The 26741-nt window shown below is 32.4% G+C and overlaps 4 protein-coding genes across 7 annotated transcripts in view; 1 reads left to right on the top strand and 3 right to left on the bottom strand.

The window, feature by feature from the left end:
- The window catches only part of LOC137807634 (protein ENHANCED DISEASE RESISTANCE 2-like), a 44442-nt gene extending 40098 nt beyond the window's left edge, over nucleotides 1–4344 (bottom strand). For 2 of the 4 annotated variants that reach the window (XR_011080563.1, XM_068608359.1), the window contains exons 1-6: nucleotides 3904–4281; nucleotides 2719–2793; nucleotides 2503–2556; nucleotides 915–1019; nucleotides 555–613; nucleotides 88–164 (exon numbers count right to left, since the gene is read on the bottom strand). Coding sequence is in view for 2 of the 4 variants with exons in the window: in XM_068608359.1 (XP_068464460.1) it covers nucleotides 88–164; nucleotides 555–613; nucleotides 915–1019; nucleotides 2503–2556; nucleotides 2719–2793; nucleotides 3904–4197 (664 nt within the window). In the remaining 2 variants the exon portion in view is untranslated. Of the gene's footprint in view, nucleotides 1–87; nucleotides 165–554; nucleotides 614–914; nucleotides 1020–2502; nucleotides 2557–2718; nucleotides 2794–3903 lie in introns of all 4 variants that reach the window. The other 2 variants (XR_011080564.1, XM_068608360.1) reach the window with 2 other exon arrangements.
- A 4943-nt stretch (nucleotides 4345–9287) lies between these two features.
- LOC137807633 (uncharacterized) lies at nucleotides 9288–10382 on the top strand. Its single transcript, XM_068608358.1, has one exon. The coding sequence runs from the start codon at nucleotides 9374–9376 to the stop codon at nucleotides 9917–9919; it is 546 nt and encodes a 181-aa protein (XP_068464459.1). The 5' UTR covers nucleotides 9288–9373; the 3' UTR covers nucleotides 9920–10382.
- A 4378-nt stretch (nucleotides 10383–14760) lies between these two features.
- LOC137807632 (transmembrane 9 superfamily member 11) lies at nucleotides 14761–17430 on the bottom strand. The gene is made up of 2 exons (XM_068608357.1): nucleotides 17227–17430; nucleotides 14761–17035 (listed from the first exon to the last, which is right to left on the bottom strand). The coding sequence occupies exons 1-2, from the start codon at nucleotides 17246–17248 to the stop codon at nucleotides 15036–15038; spliced, it is 2022 nt and encodes a 673-aa protein (XP_068464458.1). The 5' UTR covers nucleotides 17249–17430; the 3' UTR covers nucleotides 14761–15035.
- Nucleotides 17431–20380: 2950 nt separating this feature from the next.
- LOC137807631 (uncharacterized) lies at nucleotides 20381–26032 on the bottom strand. The gene is made up of 8 exons (XM_068608356.1): nucleotides 25706–26032; nucleotides 25261–25391; nucleotides 23793–24702; nucleotides 23140–23231; nucleotides 22294–22368; nucleotides 21805–21866; nucleotides 21652–21721; nucleotides 20381–21361 (listed from the first exon to the last, which is right to left on the bottom strand). Exons 1-8 carry the CDS (start codon nucleotides 25884–25886, stop codon nucleotides 20603–20605), a joined length of 2280 nt encoding a protein of 759 aa, XP_068464457.1. The 5' UTR covers nucleotides 25887–26032; the 3' UTR covers nucleotides 20381–20602.
- Between the last annotated feature and the right edge of the window lie 709 nt (nucleotides 26033–26741).

Raw genomic sequence — 26741 nt, 5'->3', positions numbered from 1 at the left:
AATACGCCATCCAATAAAATCAATTAAGTATGTTAATGCCTCAAAAGCACTCCACGATAATATCATGAATGGATTTGGTTTTTGTACCTTGGCCAATTCTTATGAGCCTCTTCAAACCATGGGCATATCGCCTCACTCTAGGTCGATGTCCTTCAAGATTGATCCTTCCATGACATAAAAACAGCAATGATATGTTTTTGTGTAAAATTATCTAATAGAACAGTCTCTAAGAACAGAACACTTAACTACGATCACATGAACTGTGCTGGTCTTTCATTATGCATAACTCTCATATATATATAACATAAACAGTAATATCTAACTCTAAGCAGTATTTCTTGAAAGTATTTAGAAGTAAACTATTAGTCTTAGATTTTGTAAGGAAGGAATGGGAAAAAAGAAGAGCACATATGATTTCAAGGACCAAAAGCATTGGAAGCCCCTGCTATTACGTATGATACAACACTATTAATCAGTATGACCAACAAGATAATTCAATAATGTTATTCTACGAGACTTGAATGTACAAATGCATTTCAAAAGGGGGAGCATACTCGTTCTCCATGTTTAGTTTGTCTCTAGCACTAACTCCTCTTGACAGCTCATGCTCGGCCTACAAAGAGAATATATCCAGTAAATTAAAATTGTTCACAAATTATGCCAAATGCCATATAGCTTTATGACATCCCAATTGTTTCAAATAGCAAACCACTAATCCCGTCTTCTTTACTTAAAGGGAAACACATTTGAAATTTCACAAAAGAAAAAAAAAAAAAACTCCATATCCAAGCCCCCTGCCCCAGAAAATAAACTTTCAATCGCAATCAGACTTGGGTTTTAACAATAATAACTCAAACCAATAACAAACGCAATGCTCAAGTTATAAACACAAACTTCCCGTTATTGTTTCATACCTGTTGCTTAGCTTGGTCAAATGCTTCCATCCATCCCCTAGCCTCCCCAGCTGTAGCGCAAGCAATCTTGAAGAACATGAACACGCAAAAGAAACTTATATTATACTACAAAAGGACAGAAAAAAGTATAACACCCATGCCATTAGGGGGCACATTAGATGCTAAATTGATAAGCTCTGCAATACAGACACAGATAAATTTGCATTCCAGTGCAATTGTTGAATCAAGAAACTCTTAGAGAGTGAATTTAAATCTAACTTAATCCTACAAAACTAATTTGTAAGTGGAATTTGCAACTACTTATATATTATAATTTGGTCATATCTCTATAAGGTGTGAGATCTCCTATACACTCCTGACATCAAAGATTGAACATCTTGGACAAGGAACTAAATATTTATCGGTGGCCCAATAATGAGTGACACAAGAGGTGTGACAAACCGTTTTAAGATAGGTTTTGATACTATCTTAGAAAGTGAACTTGAAGTTTAACTCAACTCTATAAAATTGGTTTGTAAGGTGATATTTACAGCTACTCATATACAATAATTTGGTCATATTTCAATTTGATATGGAATCTCCAACAAAAACCATGTTGAACCTTTCCAGAAAAAGAAAATTGAGGGACAGTTTATGTGGGAAGTGTAATTCTAGAAACTTGATTAAGCATTTTGATGACACTAGCCACAACAAGTGTGGTAACAAATGCTTACGACAAGATTAAGGGAAAATTCAAAATGGGAAAGTCCAGTTGAAAATGTTTATTATGAAGGAAAAATAAAAACTTGAAGAACTACTTTTATCAGGGGTTCATGCTCTGTTGGATTCCTCATAATTCAATAGTATGCGGGAGGATTTGGCACTTTTTTTTGGTAAGATCACAAGGTGTGGGACCAAATTCTCTCCCACTCACTAAGGTGTTGGCTTGGCCTGGACCACGATGTGCTTCAAATGAGTTCAGAACCCCGCACTCTACGCAAAAGTTACTGCAAGCAAAAGTTTGTCAATACGGAACTCAGGTTGGGAACTGAGCCACGATTCATGGTTTTAGGATCTTGAAATATTTTTTGTGTGTACAATGAAGGCTATGAGATTATGACCTACAACGGTATGCAAACTACCCAACCTCCCTACCACTAGGTGGATCCTAGTGGGTTTCTTGCAATTATTGCTCGCTCAGGTATTAATGAATTACCACACTAACATTATACCTGAAAAATGCAATGATAGGAAAGTAATTTACATCAATATTGGTGAGAAAAAAGTACTATACATATTGCGCTTCCGCTTTGAAAGGTGCGTTCTGTTTTATTGTTTTCTTTTAAAAAAAAAAACTTGAAAGCAACAAAAATTATGTTTTCTTAAAAAAACATATGATATGCAGCGTTTATAATCTACAGAAGATGGAAGTTTGTCCTTCTGTTTTATACTCAGCAGAGTATTATAATAAGTTACAAGATCAATCATGAATTCTTCCTAAGCTGCTATACTTGTTAAAAAACTTGCATGGTATGCAGACAGATGTAGTTATCAATCACCGCCAATCATCACCAATTATTAGAATAAGCAATTCAAAAACATAACTTACATCTCCTTTTTTGGTCTCATCTAATCGATTGTAAAACCGTAAAACATAAAGATCCTGGGGAAGAAAACAGAAAATATTTAGCTCCCATCAAATTTAGAACGTAACAAGACATGCATGTACACTCAAATCTTGATAACTTTATACGTCAAGGGGAGAATATTCCATTAAAACTAATGCACGATCAGTTTAATTTCATAACTACAAGTAGTATTTTACCCCATTGTTGACCTTTCGACGACCTAGCTCCTCCACCATTAGCGTGGGTCCAACAACTCCCCGCCTAATTGGTTTCTGCAAGGAGGAAACTTTTATCATTAACTAATTTGTTGAAAAAACAGAGATAAAAGTTCCTCATCAGAAAGAAGGAGAGAGAGAAAGAGATAAAAGCCAAGGTGAAAGGTGATTTAAATGGTGTTATTACCCACATTTTTTTAAAAATAGTAAATAAAAGTATTAAAAAACTATTGAAACTAACTAGTATCTACGCTCAATTAAATATGTTAATCTATCAAAATAAATATTTTCTTTTATAGACAAAAATGCAAGGAATGCCAACGACCCTTTAACCCTTTAGTATTTCATCTTGCCAGTCGAGTCTTCCTTCTCGCTATGACGGAGCCTTCTTAAAAATGTTATTTATCTGTTTTACTTGTAAAGTTGAGGAAGAGTAGTTCTAATCAAGATTTCGGTTTAGGCTATATTTAAATTAGTGGTAGACATTGGAATGATATCAGACATTGCATTCCATTGTTTGAAAAAAATGAAAATGGACTACAACTTTTTAATTCAAACATTATCTTTATTTTAAACATACATTCTTAAAAAGCTGATGATTACGTTAAAATTTGAAAGATAAAACAGTCATTTCATTATCTAAAAAAAAAAAATTGGAGAACGAAAATAATGGAACCTCTTCCGCTTTCCCTACATCCCTCTCCATTCCACACTTAAGCAAAAATCCAAACACAGCCTTAGGACAACAGATCTAAGATAGAGCAATGGTACAAAATCCCTCCGCACAAACAATATAAAAGGCATTCGTTGAAAATCGAGGAAATTCGATATGAATCGTAATTATTTCTTGTGATAATCAGCTAAACACAGCATCGCTTAACCTATTTCCAATTATTTCAAGTTTTAGCAAATCGACATTCGTACTCAATTAATATCTCCATTCCACTATCGAAGCTATAATTAATCCATCAAACGACAAAACTTTCGGTTCTTCATCCTAAGACGATTCTCAATTTCAAATCAGCAGCAGCAACAATAATCGTAACAAGCTTCAATAAAGTGATTCCAATTTCCATTATACTCGAAAGCAAAAAGAGTGCAATTAGACTACTTCGTTTTGATCGAAAAAAGTAAAAAAAGGTTTGAAAAAGAGGAGAGGAATCATACAATGCCAGGGCTTTCATGAGGATCACGCTTGTACATGGCGATATACTTTCCCCTGATGAAGAGGAATCGGAGATGACAGTACTCATGACCAATGGAGTTGACTCCCAAGTGGTAAACCCAACCAGAGTACTCAAATATCCCTCCTCCGCTGTCATCGCTCCGCTCCGAACCTCCGCTCCTGGACTTGTTCAGCTCCGAACCTGTTACTACAGCGTCCATCTCACGCTGCTGCTGCACCACACACGTTATCGTTATTGCGCGTGCCTTAATGTCTCCGGTGAAGAAATTAATCATACAGTTGGTTACGTTGTGACACGCGCACTATGTTGAGTAGGCTGGCGGGGCCCACTTTACGTTGGAGATGGTGAGGTACGAGCTGGTATAGGTTGAGCTGACCGTCAAAGTTTTGTCATAATGCAACGCCAGCCAACGCGCTGCACCACGCGCCATTGCCAGTTGGAGGTTGCCACTAGCCACTCCCGCCACTCCCATTCTGCCACCTGTAAGATTCTCCTTTTTAGATTTTTCTAACTTTCTTTTTCTATTTGTTAGTTAAGGGGAGGCTTTTCTTCTCTACTTTATTACATTTGAGTGAGTTGAAAAAGTAAAATAAATATATTGTAACCTTCTTCGTTAAGGAATATTTATTATGCCAAAAAGTAAAATAAATATATTATAAAGTTCTTCTATCCTTCTTTTCTGCCAAACAGAGAATTAATTGTATTTTTTATTTTTATAAATATACTCTTAAATTAATTATAAATTAATGAGGTTTTTAAAAATTATAGCCTTCTACTACTGGTCCCTTTAATCATTAAAAAACCAGCACTTCTTATTCTATCTAAGTATTATTAGAACATGTTAATATTATCCAACAAAGAGTTTAATATAATCAAAATGATAATTTTAAATATTTCTTACAAGAATCATTCAATAAAATAACAATAACAAATTTACTATGAGAAATTTAATGTAAGGATAAACTTAATATCTTTTATTCCTTTAACAACCCTTCAGGTAGAATTGTCTTCTTTTTATAATAATGACAATTTTAATATAAGGATAAACTTGACATCTTATACTTCTTTAAAAACATTCTAGGTATATTTACTCGATTTTGTTTTTATCAATTACATGAAAGATTTATTTTTTACAAATTAATTATTGAAGTCTTCATTTAATTAGAACTATAATTTCAAATTGAAAGAAGTGTAATCATTACAAGTTACGTTATAAATAAAATAGTAAGATCATAAGATGAGTACACATTATTATAAAATAATCAATGAGATCATAAAAGAAAAGAGTTAATACACCAATTTTAAAAACAATAAAGTAAGGGGATGAAACACTTATTATATGTAAACCATTATATTTTGATGTCAAGGAAGATGTTCCTAACTTTATTATTTTATTTATCCATATCTTTATTATTTTGTAGTCATATTATTTTATTATATATATAAGTGAATGTGACAATATTTAATTGTAGTAAAAAAGTATATGAAGTTTGAATAAAACTTATTGGTATCTTGTAACATAAGTCTATCCAGTGAATTTTAATTTATTAATTGATAAATTAACATATTTTTTGTTAACATATATTTGTGAAAACAAGTTTTGAAAAATATTTTTAAAAAGTGTATTTGTCAAACTTTAAGTCATGTTTGATGTTTCTCATCAAACGAAATCTCTTATGAATTTTGTTTTAACAATTTATCTACTAAACATTCACTTGTTTATTATTTACTGAAAAAATTCAAAATATAATTTAACTATTTTTCTTGTCTCTTTAACTATTTTCAGAATTGTGAATATAAAAATATTTTTTTTTAAATTATATGATTGAAGAGAAACTTTTAGTATAATTTATTTAAATAATATTGAAAGTTGCAGAAATCTTCAATCGAAATTATTTACCAATATTTTTTATTTTAAATTTACATTTTTTTGATGTTGTATGAATATTTTAAATTTTTTAAAATACCGATGATGAACATTTATTTATGTTAAATATGAATAAGTTAAAGAGTTGAGTTGCGAATCAACGAAAAAATTAGGAAACAAATTAGTAAAATCAATGGGCCTCATCTTTATTAATAAAGTATGGTAAAATTTAAATTTTAAAAGCAGCTTTAAATTACAATTAATTAAGTTTATAAATACTTACTCAAACACTAACTATAACATTTTAAAAATAACATAAACCAACTATAAATTTTATTAATTCACTTAATATAGGTATAAATTCACCTATTTTAAAAAAAATATTATTTGTATATTTTTCTCTAAATCTCGCTCTTGCACCTTATACAAATATTTGTTCATGTATAATCATCGCAATTTACACACAAACAAACACATGTAAATGTAAATTATCAAAATAAATTTTTGACATACAAAAATATAAGTAAAAGAACTAACTTGATTAGCAATTCGTAATTTATTTAGTTTTCTTTTCACTCAAACACAAACATACAAAATCCAAATATCAACCACAATAATTGAATTTCATTTCATTCTAAAGTACTTTGATTTCATTTCAATCATACTGTCTTGAGATATATTCATTTGCATCAAAGTACCTTGATTTCCTTTCAATCATCTATACCTCTAATTTTATTCTAATCATAGTGATTGCATATGAATTTATCGTCTTCCGGTAAACTCATTAATCATATTGTGACTACATAAATTCATTTGTCTCACGGTATATTGCTTTCCTTTTAACCATCAGTAACTTTGATTTCATGTCAAACATAGTGATTGCATATGAATCTATCATCTTCTGATAGACTCATTAATCATATTGTGGCCACATAAATTAATTTGTCTCACGGTACCTTGATTTCCTGTCAATCACCAATACCCTTTTGACTTCATTTAAACCAGTAATGTCATATAGATTTACTCTTTTCCGAAATACTCATTAAGTATGCCTACAGAGACTAACATCTAATCCACTTCAATCGAATCAGAATAAGTCAAAACATCTATATTGTGTGACTACAATGAACTCCCTCTTCAGTTTCTCACCATCTTATATCATTAGTCTAAGTAACTTAGATCATCAGTAAAATCAAAAGATATTTTGAATTTATACTCGTAGACTTTTCATACTTAATGTACCTAACACACAATATTTAGTACATTCTCCCAAATATATAACACAATATTGTTTTACACGAGTTACACTAACACAATATAGATAATAATAGTAAGATTTATACTTTTATACTAATTTCATAATTTAAGATAAAATTATTTGTTTGACAATTATATTTTTATCTTTAATCTAATATTTAATTTATATATATATATATATTGTGATGTATAAATAAAAAAAAAAATGTATTACCATTTTAATAGGATAAAAAGTACGAAATTGATAATTTTTATATAAAAACTTTAAAATTTTAAGAAAGTGTATATCTATGAGAAATTGGGTAGTTTTAATAAAAGGAAAGTATATATTGACTACTCTCAAATGGAACATTTTAATAATGTTTTAAATAAGAAATGGACTTTATATCTCATTCTCAAGACAATATTTTACATCAATATTGTAACCTCGTTCACTAAATACTTCCTTTATGGCTTCGTCGTTCTACATTTGAACAAAACAAACCCTAATTCTGCTATGGGTTCCTAATGGATTTTCAATTCCACATGTAGCTTATAACTTTTCTTAGGTTACAACTTGGGTTGTGTTGCTGAATTATACTTATCTCAAAAACCATTCTAAGAAAAAGAATCATCCAGAAAGGGACAAAAGATGAAACAATGATAAGATGCGAAGTGTAGTGTTGGAAAACCACAAAAAACAAAAACAAATTAATGATTATATGCTCTCGATCATCAATACTAATTATATTAAAAAAAGGAAAAAAATTCAAATTAAAAAAAAACAAAAATACTATAATAAAATATCTTACAACATATCTTAGCACTATATACATATTAACATTAACAATAATTAATAATCTATCTTCTTAAAAATAAAATTACTTATTTTTAAATATTATTTTCTAAAATTATATATTTATCTTTTAAATTATATTATTTTTTATAAAAATAATAAAAATAGAAAATTATTTATATTTTAATGTAATAAAAATGTAAATACAGATGCAGGAAGTGATTCATGCGTGTTTTCGTTAGTTATTATTGAAAAATATTTTCTGCATATCAATTGAAGTGTCTATTTATATCAATTCTGCAGTTAAAGTAATTGGCGGTGATATGACTTTAGTGAAAGACACATGTATAACCTCACTTCCATGACAAAATTACTCAACAATGTATCACTTTATATGATTGTATGAATAATATTATTTCAAAAATATATAATTGTATAAAAATGTGTTGTAAAAACTTGTGATGGTTAGTTAAGAAAAAAATATTCAATTATTTAAAAGTAATATATATATATATATATTTAATGTCATTGAAAAAATTATACAGCAATTATTTTAAAAATATATACTGTTAATTTATTTATCTTATTAATGAGCGTGTATTAACACAATCTTTTATGATTAATATTTTAATATTAAATTTTTGTCTATAATCTTTTTTAATACTATTATTAGGATGTCAAAGTGAGATTTTGACAACTTGGTTGTTCGTGACTGAAAATCTTGGTGCGATGTGATATAATTTTTTTATAGTATAAATTATTTATTAAACTTGTTTCTATTAAATAACCTAAACAATAATTTACATTATAGAGTTGCTAAAGAGATTACACAGTGATCCATCTTAAAATCTAGAAGAAATTAAACTATTTTTAGTAGTAAAAAAAGTATTAAATATCTTTCCGTTAAATGATCTAAACGATAATTTATACTGGAATTTTACTTTTTAATCATGGATTTAAAGGTGATCCATCTGAAAATCCAATATTGTTAATTATTGTCATGTTAAGAATTTATAAAGATATTTTTTTGTTGAGAATCATGCTCAAACATATTAAAAAAATCATAAAAACGCATTTCACATAATCTCTCTTTATTTTGTAACCAATGCTATATGACTTGATCAACTACATTTAAAAATAAAAAAAAGTAGGAAAAGAAAATGTTAAAGTTAAAGCAGGAGTTAGAAACTGACATCTGTGAACACTTGAGATAGTTATGTGCATGAAGGGTTGGGATGACGTAAGAGTTTGAAAGTCCATGTTTTAAAAAGTTGGGGACACGTGTTGAAAAGAAGGGTGATTTTGTAACCTAACAAGGAATTGAGCCTCATAATGAAGCATAGGGAAACCCCACTGGGTAACCTATAACCCAACCACCCGGTAAAGGGCGGTTCAATCCGGCACACGCCATTGATAAAATAATTCAAAATCCGAATCCCGAGATCTCTATAAATAACCATTTCCGCCCCTTCCATTTTCCACCTTCAACTGTAAAAAAGAAAACACCTCGTTTTCTCTCTCTAGAGCTACTTTCGTTTTCTCTCTCTAGAAATGGGAACAGCGATCCTTCGTTCCCACGATTGCCTCCAAGGTCGCTTTCTCCCCAACGAAGCCTTCGCCATCGCCACGTCACGGGTGGCGTCGCGAACAAACTCTAACCCTAACCACAACCATGCCTTCACCTCCCCCGCCCATCAGATACGCCGACGGAAGCGGAGTCCGGCCATTGATCGAGATCGCCGTCGATCCTCCGACCGATCGCCAGCGAATTCTCCGTCCCCGGTGAACCTCGTCATGGGACAAGTTAAGATCCTGAAGCGTGGCGAGAAATTGAGTCTGCTGAACAATCATGCCGATGTAAGATCGAAGAGGGAGATGGGCCTGGATTTGTTACTGGGCTCCACGGACCGATTGGGGCCGGATCCTTTAACCGTGCAGAAGCAGATTAGGGTTTCGGATCCGAACAACGGTGTGTACGCGGGATCGGCGTTCGTTTCGTCGCCGCATCCGAGTTCCGTTCCGGTGCCGGGATTTTTAGGGCGCAACGGCGCGGCCACCAGTGATTTGCGGCGGTTGCTGCGACTCGATTTGGAATGATTAGTTGGATGATTTCGGTGTTTGCTTAATATGTCTTCTACTTTGGAATGATTAGTTGTTGGTGTATGATGATTGCAAGTATATGGTCTCTGACGCGCTTCCTTTATTTTTTCAAGAGGATAGCCGCAGGGTTCGGGCACGAGAAGAAGAAGGGTAGACATCAATGCGTGAAGGTGGTAGGGAAGGAGATTTATGCTGGGGTTAGTTAGTTAGGTAGTGTCGCCGTTAGTTCTTCTAACTCTGTTGAAGGAGGAAGGGTGGGTGGAAGAAATGAGAACAATGGTCTGATACATGCGAATATTGAACGTGTAGTTGATGGGGTTTCGTTTGGTAGAAGCAAGTTTGATGTTTGTTCTGTGTGTGTTTGTGTCTTTTAGGGGGTGTTTGTGTAATGCTCTTATTATGATACTGATAATGTAGCTGTGAAACTTGTGTTAGTAATGAAACAAAGTTCTTAGTATTAGTGTGTGTCTTTTTCTCTTGAGGATTGTGGAATTGAACATTTGATCGAAAACATTGTTGCCCGTTTTTTACTTGATTTGATGGTTTGGGTGCCAGATCAGTGCTGTAAATTGGTTTAGGGTGTGAGGGGTAAACCCATTGTTATGTGTTTTCTGTCTCCCATTTTCTGATTCAGTGTTTGATATATTACCCATGTATGGTAGAGAGCTTGAATGTTTTTGGTTATGTCTTGGGAAGTACAGATTTCATATCATGTACACAACGCAATGGTGTTTTAGTGATTGTAACTGCGGTGATGTTTATTGGAATCAAAGTAAGATCACTTTTATGTTTTTATTATGTTTTGATTTTCTTTCTCAAACACTCATTTTGAATTTCGTCAGCTGAAGGGAAACTTAACTTTTTTGTGTGGTTTTTGTTGTTAAATCTAAAGGAAAAGCTAGCAAAATGTTGGAACACAGTGCCTAAAACCTTTGGGTTGTTCTCCTCCATTTTGGTGGTCTAAGGTAAGTAGCCAAAATTTGTTTTCTTTCATTTCCATTTCTAAATTCTAATGTTATGTTTTGTTTGGATGGAAGTATAGATTCAAGGAGTTGAAAACAAGGAAAAAAACAGTAAAAATGTTTAGATTGAATTTTTTTTTAAAATAATTTATAAAAATTTATTAATAATTTGATAGATATAATAAAATTTAAAAATTATAATATTACACAAATTAATCGTTTGTTTGATAGTATAATAAATTTTAAAATAGTTATAATAAATAAATTAATCGTCTGTTTGTTTGTGCTGGGGGCGCAGGACAAGATGGAGAGAGAAAAAAAAAGCGAGGCAAAAGGTTTTAGGACACTCTTTCTCATATGGTTGGTTCTGAAAATTTGTAGAAAGAAAAGTAATCAATTAATCAAAATATATAATCAATTATATATAAATATAATAGAATATGTACTATATAGTTAATTACGTATTTTAGATATTATATAGTCGATTAAATGAATAGATAAAAGATTATATAATAAATATAAGTATTACATTTAATATATATTATAATAAAATAAAATAATTATATTATATAACATAATAATATAAATAATAATAAATATAATAAAGTTATAAAATAATGTAGAAAAAATTTAAAAATTTATAAAATAATAAGATAATTATAAAATAAAATCATATAATAGTAAATAGTAAAAATAGTAATATAAATAAATAAATAAAATTAAACAATAATAATAAAATTAGAATTTTGTATTTAATTAAATTAATTTATATAATAAAAAATTAATTATTATATATGTATATATTATTTAATATTTATTACATTACATCCATTAAATTAGTCACAATTTTATAAAAATCAATTTTTTTAATTTTTTTACTTTTTGCTACTTCATATATTTTGCCTTGACCATATCAATCTTAACCGTTATCTAACCAATAAATTGATTTGGCGAAATTGCTCTTAATTAATTTGAACTAAAATTGAGAGTTTATGTAGAAGACTTAGTTTGTTTGTGGTAGCTTGCGTGTGAGGAGACTTGCAGCGGTTTGTGTGGACTATCGTGGGTGATGGTGGGCAGTCTGGATGAATCATTTGTCGTTTTGAGTAACTGATAGCATTTGTGGTGGTTCTGTGATGATTTAGAGTGAGTTGTGGTGGTTCTGCGGTGGTTATTTGGAGGTTGGAGGCAAACTCATTGAAGAAGAATGGTGACACAAACTTAACATTCTGGATATCAAAATCCACAAGCAAATCTACATCTCCAGAACTGTATAACTTCTTCCACATAAATCAACTTGTCTTCCAAATCTATGTGTCCGTATGTAATAATCCAACCAACCTAACATTTTTGGAAATCGTCGTTTGCAAGTAACTCAACCAAACTCACTTATTTTTCGAATGCAAATGTACGAATAATGTTTTATTCATTTCAGATGGTCTTATTCAAAACTTAATGCAACAGTTACCTAACAATTTTGGATATCTACATTGATATGGTGGAGGGAGAATTAGCCAAGGTGGAATTCTCTATTTGATCTTAAGCGTCTACATAAGTCCATCTCAATAACCATAATTGAAGTTTTTTTCACCATGGAAGACTAAAAAAGTCTTCAACCCACCAACACAAATACACCATGTATATTTCGAACATGAATTTATTTATTTTTATCAGTAAAATGTTTTGAACATGAATGATAAACTATGTATCACAGACACTGACAAACACTTATATGATACGAACATGGATATGAAAATATGTATAATATCTAAAATGTAGGACACGAGATACAAATTTATATATTATATAATTATAAATTAAATAAATTGATAATAAATATGTTTCAGTTTTTTTTAGCAAAAGTATGTTTTTCATGGTAGGTTCAAAAAGATTTGTTCATTATTTTTATAATTATACTAAACATTTATTCAATAAATTTGAGTTTTTATAAAATTAATATTTTTTTTAAAATTATGTTAGAATCGTGCTAGAATTATCATAAATTCAATAAATATTTTTTAAATTGGACATTTCACCGATACGTGTCATCTGAATGTCGATGTTCGATACGTGTGTTCGATACGAATACACCATTTAAGAAGAATGTCCAAACCTATAAATGATAAATCATTCTCCTTCGAGTTTACTTATCTTTTTCTATCACTTGCCAATGAATTAGATTAAGATTTTAGCTTTTGAAATTGACCTAACCTCTTCATAGCTTCCTTTCTCCTTCCATACACAACTCAGGGTTCATTCTCACCCAACAAAACCTACTTCCCTTGCATCTTTCTCTGTCAAATCCGCAACCAAACCAAAAAACATGAATGGAGCCAAGGAGAATTCCATTATAACTTGCGTTTTCTGAGGGGATAGTTGCAACATTCGAAGTTTTTAAGATTTAGGTAGGGAGTATTGTTGTTATTCTGTTGATGATGTTATTCTCGTCTCCCAAATTCAAGACAAACGTTACTAAACGCTGATGTAAGTTCGAATACAAACTTTTAGAGATGAATAAGGTTGACTATCTGAAAAAAAATGCATCTAATCAAAGAGCCTTCTACCGAAGATGGCAAGATATCAGCACTTCCAAACCAACCCTTTTCATTAATTTGTAACCATATAAAAAAAAAAAAGATTTGAAAGATGGTGTTGGTAACTTGAATTTATCATATACAAGCTTTCATATCTTTAAAATATAGAACAAATAATTGTTAAGATCCAAGTGCAGAAGACCCCTCTTCTAATTTTTTAAAGTTAAACAATTTTGGTTAAATGATATTCACATAAAGTTCTAATAATAAATTTAACAACAAACTTTAATATTATTTTGATATAACAATTAAAGGATATATTAATAATAAATCAAAATTGCCTAATTTTAAAAAATCGAAGGATTATATACATAATTAAAATTGTACATGAACAAGTTGTATATTTACGGAAATATAGGCACATATGTTATTCTAAACCCAAAATTCAAGAGCACTCTAATTAGAATTTTAGTCTTCATTACATAATAAATTTCTTTAAAAATAATTACATAAAAAAGTACCATTAACCTTTAAGTTAATTTATAAACATGCTTTTATATGTAAAAATAACTGGACCAAGGACAAGTATAATTCTCATTTACATGCAAGACAATTACTTCCTGCATCCGTGACAAAATGCGTGAAATAACAAAAATACCTTGGAATAAAATTCTACTTTATTTTTATGTGAAATAAAAAAAACTCTTAAATAAAAGGGTGTATCAAAATACGTTGTAAATTTTCTTTTCTCAAACACATTTACGTATCAAAGAATTTTCTTTTCTCAAACACGTTTCAAAATATAGATTTCCAGAACACTTTTCTAATTTTCAGAATCCCATCTCCAAAATACATTACTGGATTTTGTTTTCTGGAATTTCTTTTTCATCTGAAATTGTTTTTCCAAAATGAAATTTTGATTTTCCAATTTTATTTTGAAATTCCACTTCCAGATTTTTTTTTCCAGATTGACTTTTCAAGATTATTTTTTAATTTTAGATTTTTAATTCTGGAATAAAGGACAATTTTTAAAATTTTGACAAACATCTAATGCAGGTCCACAACTTGTAAGTTGCATAAAGAATTTGGCTACGTGCAGAGTGATGCGAATTACCTGAATATGATTTTAAAATTTGAATTTAGAAGTGTTTTGTTTTCTCTAGTAAGTTCTTCAAGAGAGGTGGAACAATAAGCCTTAGTGCAGAAAAAAGGGGAATTGTGGTGGGAAAAACAGCCATAGAACTGTGAAGAACACATCAAGCACTTTTCAAGAGTATTAAAAAAAGATATTTTGAAATTAACACAGTGCTACAAAAGATCAGTAAAATGGAAACTAATGGTATGAATGAATGGTGAAGAGGATCCGATCATCAGAATTACATTCCTCAACCGCAACGGCCAAGTACAGTGTATAAACTTCAGAATTCCAATTTATCATACAATGATATTATATCTAACAAGGAATAAAGCAAAACTGGATAAAATTATTGTTATAAAATTTACTACGTTCCCTAGTAAAACAGACAGAAATGGAGTAATGTAAAATAGAAGATTTGAGAAGGTCCTTCCTGTTTAAAAGTGTTGTTTGCAGAGCTCATTTTTTACTGTGGAGACTCTTCAATCCAACTTGACTGAAGAGAAGAGGTAATAGACGAACCAGAAGGAGGAAAGGAATCCAACTGTGCCTGTAGCCAACATGATTGCAAGAACCATGAATAAGGAATATCCCAAGTAAAGAGTTGCAGAAACAGGCCCATTCAGATTCTTGAGGTCAAATACAAGGTAGTTTATGGAGTACAAAAAGATGTATATGGCAACAGAACCAGAGGCAAAGAATGATTTCCACCACCATCTCCAATCCTCCACACACAGGTGCATGTAGGTTAGAACTAGAGACACCTCAGCACACACCACCACAAGAAGAATCAAAACAATCAAGAGAAATCCAAAAACATAGTAAACACGACCCATCCAAATGCTGGACATGATGAAGAAGAGCTCGATGAACAAGGTGCCGAATGGAAGGGTGCCAGCACCGAGAACCAAAAGCCATGATGGGTATTTCTGCTGGGGAATTTCTCGAGGGATTTGATTGGTTCGAACTGGATACTCAGCGTGATGTGCTCTTGCTCCAAAGAGGCCACCGATAAGAGTAAGGGGAACAGAAATGCAGAACCAGAGCAAAATGAGTATAACAAATAGTGAAAATGGAATGGCTCCTGTGCTGTGGCTTCCCCACAATAGGAAGTTCAAGGTTGTGAGGATGAAAAAGGCGATACCGGGGAAGAAACAAGCAGCCTTCCATGCCACCGAAATCCATCCCTTTTGATCGCCACACCCAATTGTCCTCCACAGCCGAACTGCAACATAACCAGCAGCTACACCAAGGATCATGTAGAAAAACAGCATACCTGTTATGAGTGTTCCGCGAGAGGCTGGTGACATGAATCCAAGTGCAGCAAACAAAATTGTCACAACAGCCATCCCCAGAATCTGAATTCCATCTCCAACCATTATACACAACAAAGCAGAATTTGTTGGTGCGCGGAAAACATCACCCACAACAAGCTTCCAACCAGATAATTCCTCGTTCATCTGTGCCTGTGCCTCCTTATCAAGCTCCTCATATCGGGTCAGATCCCTCCTAACCGTCCTCAGGAAGATAACAAGAACAATACCAGCCAGAAAAGTGATGACCATAAGCGAATTCAGGATGGAGAACCAGTGAACTTTGGCCCCCTCCATCTTCAAGTAGGCATCCCATCTAGATGGCCACTTGATATCACTCTCCTCAAAGGTGACCTCATATGTAAATGCCACCGGCTGCCCCTCCTTGATGGGCATCGCCACCGTGGACGGATCACATTTGATCGGTGAGGGGTATTTGTTATACATCTTCATCCCTTTAACCGAATCAGCATTGTGCAGAATGCTACAAGGAATCACCTCAAACCCAACAACCATGTAACCAGGCTTGTCAGATCCCTCCTTATCAATCGTGGGGATCATTTCAGCCGCATCACCGGTCCCCATAACACGTGCCACATTGGTCTCCTCGTACTTATGGACAAGAACATTAAACTTCAGATGGTTGAACAGATAATACACATCCTGAATCTTGATACCAACAGGGTACCCAGTCCATCTCAACAAGTAGTCCTCCTTCTTGGTAAACCTAATGGCAGGCAAATTATCAAGAATCAAATTAACCTGATACATCTCATCAATCCTCTTCTGCAAGATCTTAAACTGATCACCGGAGAGTTTGTCCAGTTGACACAAAAACATCTCAGACTCATTGGTGTGCATCTTAAACCTGTAGGGCGAGTTCTCGATCCGATCCCCCACAAGGAGTTCACCCAGATTCTCGGCACTGTCCTTCACACCACCCTCAGGCTTACAAAAAGGTAGACTGTAATAACTAAATGGCATTTCCGTGTCAATTGAAGTGAGAGAATTCACCTTCACCCACAACTCATCCCCAATGCCATACTTGTGAGGGTAACTACCCGGGAGGTAAAACCCATTTCCCGATTGAAACAATAAACACATAAAAAAGAACACCCACATTCTAAATCCACGAAAAGACTCCATTTTTGGACGGTTTTGCGTCAGATCTGAAAGATCCAGACAGGTAAAAGTTATAAGAAAACAAAAAAAAATGGAAAAGCTCTAACTGGGCATTCAGTTCAGGGAGAATGCAGATGCAAGAGATGGCAGTTAAAATACGACACGACACGAGTTAAAAGACGAAATGCAGGTATATATAAAGGAAGAAGGCATTGAAATGCACGTGAATTTCACTCACCAGAGGGCAGAGGGAAGAACATCTGCGTGGAAATTGAGTTTGAGGAATCTAAAATTTATGGAAAGAAAGAAAAAAAAAAACGCGAGACGGTGAAACGAGGGCGTTGAACGCGGGGACTGCAAGTTTATATGCTTTCTTTCCCTTCTCCCTCTCACTTCTTCTCTTTCACTGTTCTGAATCTCGTTTTCATGAACTCATGCCTTCAATTACCATATTACCCTTCTGTTTATTTATTTCCCTATCAATTAAATTACAAAATATTTTTACTATTCTTAAGTAATTTTCAAAACTCTGATTCTCAAATCTCATTATTTTTATCCAATTATTCATTTCCTTGTTACTATTATTGCCAAATTAGTGTACATTCCAAAAGTCAGAGAAATATACTGCCATCGGAATTATTTATTTATTATGAGAAACAGTATTAATATATTATTTTATAATTAAACTATAAAATAAATGAAGAATAGGACGATTAAATTTATCTGACAGTGGATGTTCTCAGCATTTCTGATGTGGCAGTATTTGGAAATCACCTCGTCTCTGTCGCACTCAATGCAGACAGAAAGAGAATTTTCTAACATTCAAATCTTGAATTTAAATAATTTAATAAGTTCAACAAACTTATTAAAACATTGTTGTAATTACAAAAATACCTCAGAGATTTGTTCTAATTACACAAGTCTCCTTCCATTTAAAATCTTTATTTTGGTACTATTTCCACTAAATTATTGTGAAAAATAAAACCTTATCAAAATATTAATGGGATGTATCTTAAAGTGAATTTTTGTTGTTTTTCTAAATTTTTAGAGTAGGAAAGTAATTTGTCCATATCTAGTTTTTTATTTTATTAAGATCATGCTTTTCAAAATAGTTTTTTGGTTAAGTTTTGCAAAAAAAATCTCATAAAAAGATGAGAGCTAACCTTTTTAATAAAAAAAATTCATCTCACTTTTATTAAATAATTTAACATGATAATGAATATTCCTTTAGTAAAAAGAACACGTTATTTTTTTTAAAATTATATATATATATATATATACTATGAATAATATATTTCACCAGTTAAATAATATTTATTTTTCTAAGTAATAATTCTCAATATCTATGATTTTTAAGATTCGTGATTTCTATAAATCATGATTTTTAGGTATAAATCTTAAATTTTAACCAGATCTATTTTATAATTATTATGAATCTTTAAAAGATGTAATTTGTTATTACGTGTTAATTATATCCACCAATCTTATTTATGATTAATTTTCCTAAAAAATCAATTTAATAAAGTGATTTTTCTCATTCATTGTTTACTCACATGTAAAGCTTAAATTTGAATTGCTATTTAAGAATTTAAAGTTATGTTTCCTCATATTAATAGCACAGTAATAATAATAATTACAACAGTTGTAAATAAATAGATAAAAAATGCGAGATTTGTTTACTATAATTCTGATACAAGGATTAAAAGAATAATTATTTTATTAAAAATCATGCAGAAAAAATCATAGGAAATACATTTTTTCCACAGTTACATTCCACTTCGTAGATATATGATGATGTTACATATTTGGAATTATCCATACTTCAACCTTCTGTAGTATATGATCTGTCACTGTAAATAAGAAATCTTGTGAGTGGAGACAGAAAAGAGTTGGAAAGAAACATGTTAAAACAAGTTAATTTACATAAACTTCAATCTTCCTAGAACAAGTACTGAGGTAGCCATAAAGTGAATGACAAGAGAGGGAGTGGATAAAGTGGTTCATATGCTAATCAGTATGAGTTGTTGCTGAATTACCTGGTTTGTGTCCAAAAGCCAGGTGAACCTGATAGGAACAGATCTTCAAGAGTGGGTGCTTTTGAGAGACATACTAAAGGTTTTGGGTCTAAGATGATGGCAAAGATGGGCTTTGTTGAAGGTAAGGGATTAGGTAGTAGAGAATCACAAGGCATCGTCTCTCCATTGACTGCTCTTAGGTTAACAAAAGTTGATCTAGACATAATTTGTTATCATGGTATGGGCATCTCTTTTGAATCACTCAGTTAAAAATCCTTTATTTTAGGTTCCTGTTATTTGTTTCAGACTTTTCATAGGAAAAAAGCATCAAAGACATCACATTTTGTGAGATCTACTAAGCCTATTGATCCGCAAAATGGTAGCACTCGGCTGATCGATTGTCATTTTTACTGGTAGTTGAGTAAAGATGAGATTATATCTGGTGCATGATGTATGTGATATATCCATCTCAACAAACTACAATAATACACATCATATAATTTGAACCTGTCTTATTTAGGATTTAATTACAGAGAAGAAAAGAAAACTTCATCAGCAAAAATGGTAGGCTGTTCTATTATCATTTTCAATACTAATTGAGCAAGATGGCATTGTTTATGTTGCATGTGATGTATCTATCTCAACAAATTAGAATAACATATCTCATACAGCTAATAAAAAAAAAGAATTAAGATATAACACGAGCCTCCATTTGAAAAGCTACAGAAGCAGTACTAGTGATGATCAATCCAATGAAGAGCAAAACCTTCCTATTCCAAAAAAAATCATTTCCTGGGATGGGCCAAAGGGGATTTGTGTAATATGCCTAGAGAAAAAGCAAAAACAATTATGTTGGTTGATTGATGCTGTTGGAGGACAGAGGAAGTCACAAGCCCTTGGGGAATAGGTACAAACAGCAAAGGTACCATTTAGTGACACGTAATTATGTTGAAAGATAATTGGATTAATTAAGAAAAAAATAGAGGAAATGTTCCTCTATTATATATTAATGATTAAAGTCCACCATTTTATGTCGACATCACCACAGAAATTGATGCTTATAACCCTGTTGGGGTTGGCTATTATTTATCTCAAAATATAAGTTAGTACAAAAAATTGTGATTCTAAACATCCGTTTATTTTATACATGTATTCTCAATTATGAAGCTTCAACATGCAGGTAACTTAATATAGATCTAAGTGGGAAAATAGCAGGTTACACTTTCATATCTAATTTTGAAAAGCGTTAAGCACATACAGACAAAGAAGAATGAGATTAGACCTGACATTCTTCTTTTTAAGAAGAAAGTATTGAAATGACACTATAAATATGCAGTGTTAATTATTTTAGTTTATTGACCCAATTGCTATTGAAAATGAGATGGAACAGCTTACCCTTAATGACATAATAGTCTTTGATGACTTAATTTTTACAATGAGAATAGTCTAAAAAGTAAAATAACGGAGCTGGAATTATAGCATTCTAACAGTGTGATTCAAGAGATGGCCATCCCACGGTAAATCTAAACTACAAGAGAGAATGGTTTAAGCCAACACAATACAATTAGATACAAAGACAGAAAATAAATTATGTCTAGATCAACTTTTGGCACCTAATCCTCGTGACTTTGGTAACCTAAGAGCAGTCAATGGAGTGGTGATGCCTTGAGACTCTCTACCTAATCCCTTACCTTCAACAAAGCCCATCTTTGCCATCATCTTAGACCCAAAACCTTTAGTATGTCTCTCAAAAGCACCTACTCTTGAAGATCTGTTCATACCTGGTTCACCTGGCTTGTTGGACAATTCTACACCCAAACCAACTGATTCAGCACCAACTCTTAAAGATGTTTTCCTAGCTGGCTCACCCGGGTCGCTGGAGAATTCTACACCCAAACCAAGTGATTTAGGCCTCTGAATAACCTGAATAGGCTGTGCCATACCTTGACCATTTTTCCCCAATCCTCCTCCCCCCGTGTATCCCATTTTAGCCATCATTTTCGAACCAAAACCAGTAGTGTGTTCTTCAAATGAACCTATATTAGCAGAGCCAGTGACACCCTTCCCATAAGTCTCTTCAGCCTCAAATACCATAAGCGGTACAGTTTCTGAATCGATTATACCACTTGATACAAATGACACAGGCTGATCAGCATATGAACCCCTTTGTCCACTCCCTCTCTTGTCCTTTACTTTATGGCTGCCAGAGTACTTGTTCTGGGAAGATTGAAGTTCTTGCAATTTAAAATCATTCCGTTTAGTATGTTTCTTTCCCACTCTTCTGTCTCCACTCACAGATTTCTTATTTACATAGTCAGCAACAGAAAAATCGGCATCCTCATCATCAACTCCCAACAACTGAAGTTTGTATAATAGTCAGTCTCAACTATAGCAAATTAAAGTATAGATAATTCCAAATATGTAACATCATATATCTATTAAGTAAAAAATACTAAGATTTTTAAAGATATGTCCAATGATCGAAATAAAAAAAAAAAACTTAAAGTAGATATTTCAAAGTTTAAAAGAATTAGGGTGCAACACTGAAAAAAAAATTAGGGAGGAAGGACAGGGATGAAAACACGAGGAAAAAGCATAAATGTTATGCAATGCATAAATAATTGTCAAGATGTCAAACATTATAAAACCTTTTCCAAGCGTTGTCTACCACTTGAAGATGGCATGGATGTAGACTGTGTCCGCGCCACTGTCACAAATCTAAAACAAAAAATTCAGACAAAATTTATTAAATTTACAGGTCCTAACATTTAATTCTATGAATAAGGCAAGATCACCATAACCTTTTTTTGCCAGAACCTTGGCTGCTACTCTGCAATTGATAAACCCCTGCTAATCTTTGTATCTGTATTCATTGAGGAACCCACATCAGTGAGAGGCATAAGGTATTTAAACATTTATGAAACCAGCTGTTATGCAAAAACAAATAACATACAGCTGTTATGCAAAATCAATGGTTGTGGCTTTGGGACATCCACAAAATTCTTGAAAGATGGGAAATGTAAAAAAGCCGCAATAAATTACATATTGCTTTACCATCCCAAACTGTTTGAATGTTCCAAACTTGACATGTTACTTACTCAAACACTCAATCCCTTCAAGATTATTTTTCTCACAAATCCCAATTTTTTTTTATGAAAAATGTATGAAATGAACAGGACACTGATGAGCAACTGTTGGTGGTGCTTATGCATTTTAAATATTAATAATTATAGGCGATAAAATTTATTAGGACCATGAGATAGAACAGGTATACAGATAGGGATACACACCTGTGAACAATCGCGAGAATGCATAGGCTGAAAAGAGAACATATCCTTTTCCTCCAAAACAATTTGTTGTAATTTCTAGAATTTCAAAAAAAGAAAAAGTTAAGTCGAGATGTGAGAGCCAAAAACAATTTGAATTTTGAATATTCATAAACTACCTCATCTATGTTCAACATGTTTAAGTTTAACTTTGAAAAGATGTAGTTATACTCAACACAGAATGGTATGGTTTAGAATGTAGAAATAGATCACAAGACTCGGATAATGTGCAGGGTTTAGCTTAAATAGGAGGAAAGTTAGCTTCGGATTTATACCATAACACAAAGTGAAAAGTGTCAATAAACAATGGAGTAATGCAATCTCTCTTTTGTTGTTCTTCCTTTTGATCTGATTTTAAAGGCATATATGCTTCAAACAGCTACTATACAGGTATGGCCACACAACACACAATCTCTATCCTGCCACCACAAATACATGTTCTCGGTCCAACTCTCCTAGAGTCATCCAAGTCTCTAAGATGTAAAATAATACCTAAATATGTATGTGAAACTTTATCGTACACAGCTTCTTTAACAATAGTTAAGATAGGCAACAGACCTTCAATATAGAACTTCTACATGATTAGAAAGAAGAATTACAGGCATAAGGAAACACAAGATGCAAGTGAGAAAGATAGTAGAATCAAACACAGATTGTTAATTAGTAAGCGGGAACCAATTCCGTTATAGGCAATCATAAGTAGATCTTGTTAATCTGCACATATATAAAATATATTGGAAACTGGCAAGTGTTTTTGAAAGATAAAAAGGGTGAACCAAAAGAAAACCATAGAAAGTATTGTTGCCATACCAAATTAATTTTCTCAAGGTCAACCCCACGTTGCAGCATTCTTTCTCTCCGCTTCACAGCAATCCTCTCTTTACGAAATTTCTTTTTTTCACCTGTATATGATCTGTTTTAGCAAAATGAAGTGGTTGAAACTCTAAACTATCACCTTCTCATCAAACTTAAAGAATGAACAAACACATGCACACATTATTTCCAGTTTCAAACTCCATGGATGTGAAAACCCTATAACATTGAACCACAGTCTACAACTCAGGATATCTTAACAAAAAGGAATGCAATCTGACATAGTCATAGAATTCAAAGCTCAAGCAACAAACTGAAGGTATACATAAATATGGAGTTCTAAAAACACACTCTATTCTACTGATTGAAATTTATGGAAATCCCATTAGTTTGGGAAAGGGACCAACATATTTAGTTGAAACCACATGAATTTCACCCAACAAGAGAGGGTGTGTTGAAAAGAGTGTTAGAAAATGTTACTAAAATCCCTCTACACCAATATTACCAGGACTTTGACTGGAAAATTCAATGCTTTTGAGGTTCAAAAAGTATAATGTAAGTTCAATGTGACAGGTTAACTTCAACTAAAAGCTTAGAACTACAAGGACAATACTGGATATTTAATATATGTGGATGTGTGATGGTGGTACCGTGCATTTTTTTGGAAGCTTTACTCTTCTGAGCATGTGAAGGCCAAGAGTGAGGGAACCGAGGAACATGCTTCTTTCTAGAAGAGAGGGTTCTTGGATCCTTTTCTATCATTAGGTTTTCCAAATCTAAAGGTCCAGAATTTACATAGTGTTTCTTCTTAGGTTTATCTTTCTTCATGCCATATTTCCTGGAGGCTTCTTGAAGGGCAAAGCCACCCAACTTCTTCAATGTCTCATCATAACAACTACTAGAGGAACTATCATCATCTGACTTGTTCAAATCAGGTTTTAGCAACCATTTTGCATCCAAGATGTTGTCACTACCACCAACTCCTTCTAGATAATCTTCTGCAACATCTTCATCAATGTCTGAATCACTATCAGATGTGCATTCTGAATCATTATTTTCAGACAACGTGGAACTTTCCTCATCTGAGGAGTCTTCATTATATTCTTCATTTTCATCATCTGAAATGTCCTGAGTGTATAACTTAAAACCTCCAATTGACAGAAAGCCTGAATTCCTCTTAGCACTCACATTTGGTGAAAAGTCTTCTGCGATCTCATTGGTTAACTCACAATCCATACCTTCATCAGAACCAGCATCCTTCTCAAATGATGATGAATCTAAAACTGGAGTTGATTGGGGCATCTGATCCTGCGAAATGTCAAAGCCACTGGGGGTATTGTCTTGTTCAGAAGGGAAACCTAAACCTTTATGAGAGCTGTCACCCAAAACAAAATCTGCATCAAAACTGTAAGTATATTTCACAGTGTTCGGTTTTGAAGGAGGTGTTCCATCTACATGAACAGTAACTTGGCACTGCTTGGTGTCCGCCAAAACAAAAGGTTGCAGCAGATTTTGATTACCATCTTTCGTGTTGTTCCCAGTCCCAATGCAAGTTACCTCCTAGTAATATAACATCAAACGCCACTTACTCAGCAAAAACTACAAACATAGTTCATCGGATCTTTACTTAATAAAATGCATACTAAACCAAAACACAAAAACATGCTGAACACAAGTTAAAAGATAAACAATATAATTTTCAACTATTCATGAAAATGTTGACAATATCTTCCAATATGATACTTAGTAAATGCATTAACAAACTTCAGCATACATATGGTAAGAGTTCAAATACATATTTGATCAGTAACACAATCCATTTTTGCTTGCTTATATAGACAAGAAAAAACAGATTCACAGCTTACATCCTAGCGAGAGGAAGTTTTTCAGTAACTTTATATGGCAAAAATTCACCCTTCAAGCCTGTAAAATAATCAAACCTTGGATAGTGGGAGTTTTTCAGTATCCTAACCTTAATTAATTCACAGTAGCAGAGTAGCATGTAAAATGAGAGTGAATGCAGAATGAGTAAAAACATAATGAACAAAGCAGATATGCTATATTCCAGTTTATAAGGAAAATGCATGAAAACTAACATCTTCATCGGGTACAACAAACCTGATAATCAAGTGAAGGATAATTGTATCCAATGGTAGCTCCTCCGGAAGATTTTGTCAACCCACTTTTAGATGCAGATCCTTCTGCTCTATGTTGGCTCCCGGACTTGTTATTGGAGCCAGAACTTCTCCCTGCATCCCGATCACAAAGAAGCACCCAGATTCAAGAATAATAACGATAAACAAAATCCAATTATCAGATTTCAACAGTAACGGGTTCTTGATAAAAAAAACACAATAATTTCTTAAGAATTTCTCCCAGCAACCCACCCAGTTACAAAACAAAGCATAGAAGACCAGATTTTAACAATAAGGGAATCTTGATGACAAAAAATTGGAATTTCTCCCCTCAGCCGCATACAAGCATCCAAATTCAAGAGTAATAGAAAAAAAAATGAAAAATTCAATGATAAGATTTTAACAATAAATTAAAAAATCTCTGAAACCTGGAGTGTGGGTGGGAGAGGGACGGTGCCAATCGGACAAGAAACCACCTTCAACAAATAATGCGGTTTTGACATCTGAACCTTTTTTCTTTCGGGATTTAGGGTTGTTTGGAGTGGCGTTGTCACTGGTGCTGTTGTTGGATCTTCCTCTTCCTCTCGATCTTCTGTTTCCACCACCCATGTTTGCTTCCAGTGATCAACAATTGCTTCGATCCCTGTGTGATGAAGATGCAATGAGTTCAAGAAGAATAAAGGAACTATAGCTACCGGGTTTGACCCGACCCAATAGGATTTTCCAAAACAAATACTTATTACGTGACTAAGCAGAACGTGTCATCCAAGTAAACAATGCATTATATTAAAAAAATTAAAGCAGAGGGAAAAATAATATTCAAAATGTTAATAATTTTAGAAAAATTATTTGAAATATTTTGATATATGTAGAAATAACAGAGGAGAATTTATCAGATGATGATGATGCCATTTGTATCGTAAATTAAAAAATTAGGAAAACTTAAAAAGTTACGAAACTAAGTTTAGAAGTAGTATTTAAAATGAAAAGGATTATGAAAATTTCAAAATCGTATTTCGAAGCACGTATTATAAACTTTTTAGATTTTTTAAAATATTTAAGGAGAATATAAAAATATGAATTTACTTTGTTTTTTATTTTTTTTAATTATTTATAAGATAATTATGATACCTTGGTACCTCCACCTTCCATTTTCCTCATCTTTCCTTTCTCTATATTTATTCCCTTTCTTCTCTCTTCATTTTCTCTTCCTAATTTTTCTCAATTCCAAAATTTTATCATACCATACATTAGTTGAATAGTTAAGTACACTTCTATTTTATTAATTTTTCAAAAAAGATAAATTTATTTTATTCAAAATAAATTTGAGTGTATGAAATTGATGGAAGAAAGAAGCTTAAGAATAATCATTTAGAATGATTTAGAAGTGATAATATTGAAATATTAATTTTATTTTTATTTTTCAGTTCATATTGTGTTTAAAAGTACTATTTTAACATTTTT

This window comes from Phaseolus vulgaris, chromosome 3, assembly GCF_000499845.2.
Source record: "Phaseolus vulgaris cultivar G19833 chromosome 3, P. vulgaris v2.0, whole genome shotgun sequence".
In the NCBI taxonomy this organism is placed as follows: Eukaryota; Viridiplantae; Streptophyta; class Magnoliopsida; order Fabales; family Fabaceae; genus Phaseolus; species Phaseolus vulgaris.
Note: the sequence above shows the minus strand (reverse complement) of the source record. Positions and strands in the feature narration are given on the sequence as shown.

Coding starts and splice junctions, on each gene's coding strand:
- LOC137807633 (XM_068608358.1), top strand. CDS start 9,374: ATGGGAACAGCGATCCTTCGTTCCCACGATTGCCTCCAAGGTCGCTTT.
- LOC137807632 (XM_068608357.1), bottom strand. CDS start 17,248: ATGTTCTTCCCTCTGCCCTCTG. Junction 17,036..17,226: donor GTTCTTCCCTCTGCCCTCTG/GTGAGTGAAATT, acceptor TGGATCTTTCAG/ATCTGACGCAAAACCGTCCA.
- LOC137807631 (XM_068608356.1), bottom strand. CDS start 25,886: ATGGGTGGTGGAAACAGAAGATCGAGAGGAAGAGGAAGATCCAACAAC. Junction 25,392..25,705: donor CTCTCCCACCCACACTCCAG/GTTTCAGAGATT, acceptor ATCGGGATGCAG/GGAGAAGTTCTGGCTCCAAT. Junction 23,232..23,792: donor AGCTTCCAAAAAAATGCACG/GTACCACCATCA, acceptor GATCATATACAG/GTGAAAAAAAGAAATTTCGT.